Source organism: Helobdella robusta (assembly GCF_000326865.2).
Source record: "Helobdella robusta unplaced genomic scaffold HELROscaffold_59, whole genome shotgun sequence".
Classification (NCBI taxonomy): domain Eukaryota; kingdom Metazoa; phylum Annelida; class Clitellata; order Rhynchobdellida; family Glossiphoniidae; genus Helobdella; species Helobdella robusta.
In genome coordinates this window covers 1,016,314-1,027,297 of record NW_008705322.1, presented here as the reverse complement: position 1 = coordinate 1,027,297, position 10,984 = coordinate 1,016,314, and the positions used below count along the sequence as shown (strand labels likewise).

The 10,984-nt window shown below is 36.6% G+C and overlaps 2 protein-coding genes across 2 annotated transcripts in view; one reads left to right on the top strand and one right to left on the bottom strand.

Moving 5' to 3' along the window:
- Positions 1 to 554: 554 nt before the first annotated feature.
- On the top strand, positions 555 to 5,146 carry HELRODRAFT_193806 (hypothetical protein; the record flags this gene model as incomplete). The annotated part of the gene is made up of 7 exons (XM_009028928.1): positions 555 to 626; positions 779 to 1,241; positions 1,535 to 3,717; positions 3,835 to 4,017; positions 4,094 to 4,670; positions 4,826 to 5,067; positions 5,098 to 5,146. The coding sequence occupies 5 exons, from the start codon at positions 555 to 557 to the stop codon at positions 4,118 to 4,120; spliced, it is 2,928 nt and encodes a 975-aa protein (XP_009027176.1). The 3' UTR covers positions 4,121 to 4,670; positions 4,826 to 5,067; positions 5,098 to 5,146.
- A 429-nt stretch (positions 5,147 to 5,575) lies between these two features.
- Positions 5,576 to 10,984, bottom strand: part of HELRODRAFT_193805 (hypothetical protein) — a gene marked incomplete at both ends in the record, with an annotated part of 14,208 nt that continues 8,799 nt past the window's right edge. The window contains 5 exons of the mRNA XM_009028927.1: positions 5,576 to 5,643; positions 6,551 to 6,683; positions 6,836 to 6,974; positions 7,114 to 7,162; positions 7,247 to 10,820. Coding sequence (XP_009027175.1) covers positions 5,576 to 5,643; positions 6,551 to 6,683; positions 6,836 to 6,974; positions 7,114 to 7,162; positions 7,247 to 10,820 — 3,963 coding nt within the window. The remainder of the gene's footprint in view (positions 5,644 to 6,550; positions 6,684 to 6,835; positions 6,975 to 7,113; positions 7,163 to 7,246; positions 10,821 to 10,984) is intronic.

The window sequence follows — 10,984 nt, the reverse complement described above, 5'->3', positions numbered from 1 at the left end:
CTACTACTACTACTACTACTACTACAACTTCAACAACTACTACTACTACAAAAACTACTAAAACTGATTTAACAATATTAACAAACATATTATATACTATTGAATCAACAACAACTGCAACAATATCATTATTGACTAGAACCACAACAACAACAACAAAATCTATAACAACCACAACGCCAGTATCTACCATAAAAACAACAACAACAATATTAAAAATTTCAACAAAAACATCACATACTACTGATTCAATGTCTGAAACAACAACAACAACATCATCATCATTACCAACAACAATATTATTAACTACTATAACAACATCATCATTATCATCAACAACAACAACATCATCATTATCATCATCGTCGTCAACATCGTCACAAACAGCATCAACATTGACAAAAGAATTGTCAACAAAAACATCATCATCATCATCCTTAACAACAACAACATCACTATCAACAACAACAGCAAAAGCAACATCACCATCAACAACAACAACAACAACATTATATTTAAAATCGTACGGATACACACTACGATTTACCAACATTATGTTCGAAGACAACTTAGCCATCAATACAACGAAAGAATATAAGAATTTGTCCGTGTTGTTGTACAATCAGGTTGTTGTTGTTGTTGCTGCTGCTGTTGCTATTGTTGTTGTTGTTGTTGTTGCTGTTGTTGTTGTTGATGATGTTGCTAAACGATGATAACATTTTTATTTGTTTCATTATTAACGATGACAAAACATCGACAAATTTTTACTACCATCCAGCTAATGTCCAGTTTCCGACGAATGCATTACCTGACTCCATCACTGCCACCATCATCTTCTTCATCACCATCAACTACATCTTCATCAGCGTTTGAATCATCTCTACATTCATCATCTGCAGTAGCGTCATCAATGATCAAGCAACCATTTGAAGTAACACAGCAGCAACAACTACAACTACAACAACAACTGCAACAACAGCAGCAACTACAACAACTACAACAACAACAACTAACATTCATAGATATAGCTAAACAACTAAACGGTTTTACGTACACCAATGGTAGCATCATATCAACATTTGACATACTGCTTTCAAATGACTCAACTATCAATCCTTATAGTTCTAATTTCACCGATCAACTCTACAAATTTATGGATGAAAACATCTTATTCAAGTTGGACCATGCATTCATGCTAAGCTGCAATAATACTAGAAATATTAAGGAACTTGAAACCACTTGTAAGTTTTTTATTTTACAGTTTAAAATGTAAGTTGTAGCAGTAGTGGTAAAAGTGGTAGTAGTAGTAGTAGTAGTGGTAATAGTAGTGGCAATGGCAATAGAAGCAAAATACTACATTACAAAATTTGCTTGGCAACATTTATAGAATTGTAAAAAAATGAATCAATTCGTTTGTTGATAAGTGATTTTTCATTTTAATGTCATCTTTCATTTTATTATTACGATTTTCATCATCATCGTCATCATCATCATCATCATTTGTAGCATCACAATCATCACCAACGTCTACCAGGTACGAGTACAACAACAACGACGACACCTGTACCTTTAATTGAAGTCCTGGCCCAGTCGAGAAGCGGTCTAATAGTCGGTTGCGCGCTTGGCTCGGTCGCAACATTTCTAATCATAACCGCGATCCTAATCTACCGGATCCGGCAGAGATCAAAGGCCAGACAGAATAGGGATGTGAACAGAAAGAGCAACAGCCAGCCACAACATTATGGAAGCCACCGCTCGCCTAACAGCTTAATAGGCACAACTAACTCCATGGCCGGTACGCTGGTCTGGCGGGGTAATGATACAATAACGTCAGTTAAGTCGTTTGCTGGCAGTAGTAGTAATAGTTACTATGGAGATAGTAAGTATTATAGGAGGGGTAGGAATGAAGAGAGAAGGAGGTTCAATAGTGAGAGGTTGAGTGATGGTAATGATGACGGTGGTAATGATGGCGATGATCGTCGTCGTCTTAGTAGTAGAAGTGTGGTTAACTCAGTGAGTGAAGTTGATGAAGATGGTGAAATAAACAGTTACTACAACAACAACAACAACAACAACAACAACCACAACAACAGCAACAATAACAATGATGATGATGATTACAATAGTGATGATGATGTTGAAGGAAACAATGTGGTGTCGCTATATAGAACAAACAACAACATCATCATTCACAACAACAACAACAAAAACAACAACAAAAACAGCAACAACAACAAAAACAACAGCAACAACAACATCAACGACATCGACGATAACATCCGAGATTTTCTACCGATCGTAATCGGCGATCGGTCCGTCGTACCGACACCGACAAACCGAAGCGGAACGTCCAGCCAGAGCAGTCGGATATTTAACGCGATTCAAAGAAGTTTCCGAAACTTCATTGATAAAAATCGTAAAACCATCGGTACAGTTAGATCGCGGCGTAGTAGCTTCAGTAGCGACAGCACCACAATAAGAATCAGAAGTGAAAAACTATTAAAGGAAAATTCGCGATTCTTGCGACAGTCTTTTAACGAGGCGAACTCGAATGAAAGTATTCGCCCGAATATTCGAGGAGCTGCTGCTCTCTCGAGTGGTGTCGAGATGAGGAATTTAAACTTTAACCGGAGCTTGAACGGTAACACGCTGAATATTGGCAGTAATTTGAGTGGCAAAAAACATTATAAACGTAATAATAATATTATTAACAACAATAGCAGCAAAAACTTCAAGGTTAACAACAACAACAACAACAACAAAAACTTCAAGGTTAACAACAACAACAACAATAACAATAATAATAATAATAATAATAATAATAATAATAATAATAGGAAAAGATCAAAAATTAAACACGACAACAACGACAACAGAAATGACGTCACCATCATCAACAACAACAACAACAACAAAGATAGTTTTGGCCATAGCAGCTTACATAGACGCCGAAATCCCATTTACAAAAGTTTCAACTTACAAACTCTAGGAGTACAATTACGCGACAACTACTCAACATATGCTAGTAGCGTTGCCAGCCACAACATCATCAACAACAACAACAGGATCAACAACATTGGCAGCAGCAACAACAACAACACCAATAACATTAAGACCAATGATAATTTTAATAGGACACCTTTAGGAATTTTCAACAGTTTCAGCAACAACATCCCGAATTACACTAACAGCAACAAAAATAATATATTTGTCGTGGCTGATGTGCATAACACTCAACACCAACATCAACAACAACATCAACTACAACATCAACAACATCAACATCATCAACAACAACATCAACAACAGCCACATCAACAAAGCCCATCGTCATTATCATCGTCGTCATCGTCAGTTTTCATATTTCGTCACAATCCAAATATACGCGAAATCGTTGATCGCCGAGCCGACGATGACGTCATCAATTTCGACAACGTCATCAATGTTGACGACAGGAAGCACGCAAAACCTTTCAACAACAACTCAACAAAACTATCCAACAACATCAACGATGACAACAATCTTAATGAAAGTAATAGAAGTAACATTAGCGAAATCGTTCAAGATAATTCTACAACTATTATCGGCTATAACGCGACAACAACAGCTGCAACAGCAGCAACAGCAGCAGCCACACCAGCTGCACCTGCAGCACCAGCTGCAGCGGCTAACCAAACAACATCAACAAACATCGAAGAAACAGAAATAGATATAACGGTAATTGTATAAAATTGATCAATCAATCAAAACTCATTGATATTAATTTATGATAATTAGCTAATTAACATAAAACCCTTTATAAATATTCACATACTATAACTTTTTTCCTTTAAGGTGCTGCACTCAATAGAAGACTTGGTCGCTGAGCCAATCAGAAACAAGGTCCAGAAAGATGACCTTCATAGGGTAGAAGCGACAGCCAATAAGAACGAAGCAGGTTATCGTCGTTACCCCATTGGTAGCAAAATGTCGGAAGCAGTTTTGAAAAAGCTGAACAAAAGACTAAAATCTAAAAAGGTATTTCTATTAAAAATGAAAATATTTATGATCTTTTTTTGGGGCCAATATAAATTTTTTTTTTTTTAAATTTCAGGTACCGCAAAAACAGAGCAAGGTTTGAGTTAGTTACGTAGTTGGTTAGTTAATTAGTGGATAGATTGAAAAAATAAATAAGAAAGAATGAATGAATGAACGAACGAATGAATGAAGCAACAAATATCGTCGGTTCTATTTTTTGGGAATATTTTTATTTATTCATTTTATTCATTTGGTAGACAATTTCGAGAATTCAATTTGTAAAAAAATACAAGAAAATCTTAATAAATAATCGAGTTAACATTTTATTTTTAGATAAAAAATTATATAAATAAATGAATGAACGAATGAATGAATTAAGGAATAAACGAATGAATGACGGACGGATGGATGAATAAATATAATATAAATAAACAAATGAATGAAAACTAGGTCTACCTAAATTGAATGAGAAAAACCATCATTGTTTAAGCACTCCGACACTTCTATAAAATAATAAAATAACAACAACAACAACAACAATAATAATGATATTTATAATAATATTAATACAATAATAATAAAATAACAATAGTGTTATCATCATTTTATGTATCACAATTAATTCATTCTCTGCGGAAAATATTTAAATACTTTCAATACTTTAAATACTTTCAAAAGGATGGATATATATATATATAGTTATACATATAGGTATAAAGATATATATAAATCTATATACCCACATATATATATGCTGTAAGCTAAATCAAACATCAATATAATGAACGACATATATATATATATATATATATATATATATATATTTATATATATATACATATATATATATATATACGTGTGTGCGTACGTGTGTGTGCGTGAGTGTATGTGTGAGTCATCTATAACCTAGGCACAAAAAAATTAATTTTTTTACATTTCCAATTTTTTTCTCCTTCATTTTATCAATTACCCACCGTGTTTTCTGTCAACGCCTTCTAAGATGGAATAATCATTAGCGTTATTATAGCTACAGAAACAATTAATAATTAATTATACGTCATAAATAAATAAATTAATTAACTAATTGACTAATTAATTGATTAATTAACAATCGAAGTTAACAGTCTCCGTAATAGAGGTAACTCTGCTCCGCGCGACCATCTGAAAAAGTTTTTTAATTTGGTTTTAAAAATTTCGTTGGAGTGAGAGAAAGAGAGAGAGCATAATTATTATAATAATAATTATTATAATAATAATTATTATTATAATACTATTCCCTTGAGGCTGCTAGATCATTCTTTTAATATTACTGATTCTTGTCTATCTTGGTTTTCTTCTTATCTCTGTAACCGTTTTTCCTCTGTTGTTCTCAATAATTCTACTTCTAACTCCTCTACCCTTACTTTTGGGGTACCTCAGGGTTCTATTCTTGGCCATCTTCTATTTATACTCTATACTTCTGAACTACCTCGTATTAATAATAACTTGTTTTTATTAGTCAACTATATGCTGATGATTCTTGTATTTATATTCCTCCATCTAATCTCAATAATGTTCTTCATAATCTATCTCTACGTCTTTCTTCAAATATCGCTTCGTCTGACTCTATGTTTCTTAAAGTTAATCCTTTTAAATTTGAATTAATTTGTTATAATAAATCTAAATACTCCATTATTATTCTTCATATTATGATAACTTACCTTATTCTAAAACTCTTGATGTTTCTCACAAGTTTCGTAGTGTAGGCTTTATCTTTGATTCTAGCATGTCTCTTTCTTCTCAGATTAATAGTGTGGCTAAAAGTTCTTACTTTCATCTACGTAGAATAAAAAACTTATGCATTTTCTTGACAATCCTATTCTTCTCCTTCTTGTTACTTCGTTAATCTTATCTAGGATTGGTTATTGTAACTCGCTCTACTATGGCCTTCCTGATTCTACACTCTATCCTTTAAGTAAAGCTATTAACTCTGCTGCTCGTTTAGTTGCTCGTGCCCCTTTCTTTTCTCATATATCTCCATATCTTGTTCTCTTGCACTGGCTACCTATAAAATATAGAATAATTTTTAAAATTTGCACGTTCATGTATAAGTCTCAATCTAAATTATTTCCTAAGTACTTATCAGATACATTAATTGAACCTAAACGCCCCTGTTTACGATCGTCTTCTTGTTCTCACTTCTTCTTAACACGAGTTAAACAAACACTCTCTTGCTAAATCTGCATTTGCTTTTTCTGGCCCTTTTCTCTGGAACTCTCTACCTCCTTCTCTGACTACTTCTCCATCACTTACGAAGTTCAGAGCGCATCTCAAGACCCATCTATTTGCAAAATTCATTGAGGAGCGCTGTTGAATATCGCAGAAATAGCGCTTTGTAAGCTAATTAATTGATTGATTGACAAAGAGAGAGAGAGAGAGAGAGAAAAAAAGAAAGAGAGAGAAAGAAAGAGAGAGAAGCAGAACGAGAGATAGAGAGAGAGACAGAATGGAAGTTAATAAATAACGAAATTGTAGTATAAGTTATAAAACTGACCACCGCCATCGTCGTCCTCCTCGCCTTCATCCTCATTATAATAATATGACGTCAGACGATGAGCTTCACGCTGATTGGCTGACGGTTCTCTGACGTAATCCTGAGCGTTCTGAAGCTCGCCCCATGTTACGGGCTGACGATGGTGAAGATAACAACGAAGAAGAAGATGAAATGAATATGACAATGATAACGATGAAAATGATAATAAACGATTGAGAATGATGAAAAGAGAGGGTGTGAGTTGTGAAAATGGAGGATGAGTGTGGTCATCATAATTCCACTCACCTGCGTCTGATAACGATTGCCACCACGGCGAGCATCTCTTCTTCTTCCTCCTTCCAACCCGGAAGCTGATGCCGAGGCTTGCTTTTCTGCTTGCATCATTTCCGGAGAGAAAAGTTTCAATTTCTCTGTGAGACTTAATCTTGGGACGGAGTGTGGGATGAATGAATGACGGAGGGGAAGAAAGAAAATGAATGAATGAATAGATGAATGGATGAATGAACGAATGAATGAACGAACGATCGAACGAACAAACGAACGAACGAGTGAAAAAATGTTACTTAGTCAGTTCATCTCCAGTTCCGTAACCTTCAACACTCCCTTTACGTGCTGTCGGTTGATCGGAAATTTGTTGTTGTTGTTGATGTTCATGTTGCCAAACAACACCGCTACCGCTAGCATTAACATTATAACCTGCAGTTGTTGATGTCATTGTCGTTGTTGATGTTGTTGTTGTTGTTGTTTGATGCGGTTGTGGTATCAATAGTTGCTTCAAGAGCTTTTGTTCGATGACTGCATCCCATTTGCTTATTTTGTCGATTACAGATGCTCCGCCTACTAATTCGGCGTCTGATTCAGCGTTTGTTTCTTGTGATTGTGGCTGTTGTGGTAGTGGTAGTTGCGGTTGTTTTTGATAATATGTTAATTGTTGTTGTTGTTGCTGCTGCTGATAGCATGGTAATTGTGGTTGCTGTTGTTGAAATTGATGTGGTTGACAATATGGCTGTTGTTGTTGAATAAATTGTTGTTGTGTTTGAAGAAATTGTTGATGTGTTTGAGGAAATTGTTGTTGTTGTTGAGAAAATTGTTGTTGTTGTTGTTGAAGTTGTGGTTGTGGTAATAGTGGTAGTTGTGGCAGTAGTGGTAGTTGTGGTTGCTGTAAAGTTTCTTCAACACTTTCATTTTGTTTGGCCGCAAGAATCTGTTGGTAGTTTATCTCGACGAGTTTATCGAATTCATCGTCGCTATCCAGCCTTCTATATAAACTTCTTTTTTGTTGTTGTTGTTGTTGATGCGATGTCGTTAATGTTGTCACAATTTTGTTACGTTGTGTGGTTGTAGTGATGTTGGTCTGTGATGATGATTGTTGTTTTCTGAGCGTTATGTTCTGTGGCGGAAGTTTAGAGGAATATAATTGTTGTTGTTGTTGCAGTTGATGTAATTGTTGCTGTTGTTGTTGTTGACGTAATTGTTGCTGTTGTTGTTGTTGATGTAATTGTTGCTGTTGTTGCTGTTGATGCAATTGTTGTTGTTGGCGAAATTCATTTCCACTGCAGGTTTTGTTGGACTCGCTCAAGGCAAAGTTGAAATATGGCGTTGAGGTTATTGCTGTTGATGTCGTTGGAGGTGAAAATTGTTGTTGTGGGAATATTTGCAGCGGGAAACGTTGAAATTGCGGTTGTTGTTGTAGTAGTAGTTGTGGTTGTTGTTGTTGTTGATAATCGAAATTTTCACTAATCTCTCTTGATCTTGGCTGTCTGAAATGTTGTTGTTGAAATTGTTGCTGTTGTTGAAACTGTTGCTGTTGAAGTTGTTGCGAATAATGTTGTTGTTTTAAATATTGTTGAGTTGGTTGTTGTTGAGGTTGTTGTTGTTGACGGGCACGCAATGATGACGACGACGACGATGATGTCATAGGATTGGGTGACAAATCATTACTTTGAAGTAATGGTTGTTGTGGTTTTGGCTGCGACTGTTGCAGTTGCTGTTTCTGTCGCTGCTTCAACAACTGCAACTGCTGTTGTCGTTGCTGTGCTTGCTTCAACAATTGTTCTTTTTGCTGTTGCTTCTCTTGTTCGTCGCAGGCCTTATCTTTCAACTTATTAAAAAACTGGTTGCCGACGAGTTTCTCCATATTTTTGATCCTTTCAGACATCGGAACTTTCTCGCTCTCATCATCAGCGTCAGCAGCAGCAGCAGCAGCAGTAGCTACTTCCGCCAAATTTTGCACCCGCTCATCATCGCTAGGAGAGAATCTTTGCTTTCGAGATTTCAACAGAGCCACTAAATCTGGATCAGCTCCGAATTTAGCCGCCGAAGCGGCAACTCCAATGTCGATTGTTTTTCTCTTTTCCAAGAGAGGTTTCGGCTTTCTGATTGGCCGTGGCGAGTGGCTGGGCGGAGTCGGAGATGTTGATGGATGTAAAAGAGTGGATTCTAATTGGCTGAGCTGTTCTTTAACGTGACTTCCGCTTTCCATGCTAGCGCCTCTCAAATGGAGAGCCTTCTTTTTGTTTTTTAGTTCGCTAGCAATGGCGTCGTGTTTTTCAAGAGCTGTCATGACGCGGTTAATTTTGGAGCCAATTTGTTGTGGCTGGGGTTGTTGTTGTTGCTGCTGCTGTTGTTGTTGCTGCTGTTGTTGCAGATAATATTGGTAAGGCTGCGGTGATTTTGATAATCTTTGTTGTTGTTGTTGTTGTTGTTGTTGTTGTTTTTGCGGAGATGGCGAGAGTTGTTGTTTTTCATTTTCTACTGCTGGTTTCATATCCAGTTTTAAATTTGTTGTTGGGTCTTTTTGCTGTTGCTGTTGTTGTAGTTGTAATGGTTCCTTCAATTGTTGTTGTTGGTGCATTAGATGCTGTTGCATAAACTGTTGTTGTCGTTGTTGTAGCTGAGACAAACTTTGTTGCTGTTGTTGTTGCTGCTGTTGCTGTTGTGGTTGTTGTTGAATTGTATTTACATCAATTTTAACAGCTGAACTTAAGCTATAATCATCTTCTTCCAGTGTATCATCATCTTCATCGTCGTCGTCGTCATCATCGTCCACAAAATCATCTATATCATCGTCAGTGTCGTCATCAGCAACCACAATTGCGGCTGTAGTAACAATTTCAGAAGTAGTAGTAGTAACTGAAGTAGCAGCAGCAGTAGTAGTAGCAGCAGTAGCAGTAGAAGCAGTAGTAGCAGTATACGCATCTTCAGTAAAAGAAACTTCATCTATGGCAATTTTTTCCGTATCAAATTTCGTTACAGTGTCGGTTAAATCATCTTTTTTATCTTCAACATTATTGGCGTCATCACCATTTTTATTAATAGTAATATCATCAGTAGTAGTAGCAGCAGCTGTAGCAGCTGTAGCAGCTGCAGTAGCAGCAGTCGTTGTTGGTATTATAGATGGCTGTGATATCATTTTCTGGCTTTCATATATTAAGTCTGGCAAATTGTAATGTTGTTGCTGATGTTGAAATATTTCATGTTGTTGTTGTAATTGTTGTGATTGCTGTTGCTGTTGTTGGCCTTGTTTCAAACCAACATTTGTTGAAGTAGTAGAAACCGTGGTAAGAATAGTAGCAGCAATTGCAATAGCAGCAGTTGCAGTAGCAGCAGTTGATGTTGTTGTCGTAATTTCAAACAGTTTAGTATCAGTTTTTGTAGTAGCAATAATTGCATCACTTGTAGTACTAGATGATGTTTCTTTAGTAGAATTTATATCACTGACAATCACAGAAGTAGTAGTAGTAGCAGCAGCAGCAGAAGTAGTAGTGAAAGCTACAGTAGTAGTAGTAAAAGTAGCGGCTGCAGTAGCAATAGCAGCAGTAACAGTAGTAGTAGTAGTAGCAGATTCGATAGACTGTTTTGTGTTTGTGATGATGTTGACCGTGGAAGATTTTGCTGTGGCCAACATTGGTTTTGTTAAACTTCCAAAAGTTAGCTTTGTTGATTTTTGTTGAGTCAACATTAAAGGTTGTTGCTGTGGTTGTGGTTGTTGTTGCTGTTGTGGTAGTTGTGGTTGCTGTTGTGGTAGTTGTGGTTGCTGCTGTGGTAGTTGTGGTTGCTGCTGTGGTAGTTGTGGTTGCTGCTGTGGTAATTGTGGTTGCTGCTGTGGTTGCTGTAGTAGTTGCTGCTGTGGCTGTTGCTGCTGCCGTGATGGTTGCTGCTGCTGCTGTGGTGGTTGTGGTTGCTGTTGTGGTAGTTGTGGTTGCTGCTGTGGCTGTTGCTGCTGTGGTGGTTGCTGCTGTAGTTGTGGCTGCTGTTGTGATGGTGGCTGCTGTTGTGATGGTTGAGTTGCCTATTAAACGACTTCAAATTTGAAAAAGTTATTTTAGGACCGTGCATGAAAGTAGATGGTTTCGTTGTTGTTGCCGCAAAAAGTTGTTGTTGTTGTTGCTGTTGCTGTTGTTGCAGCATCTGTTGCGGCATCTGTTGTTGTAA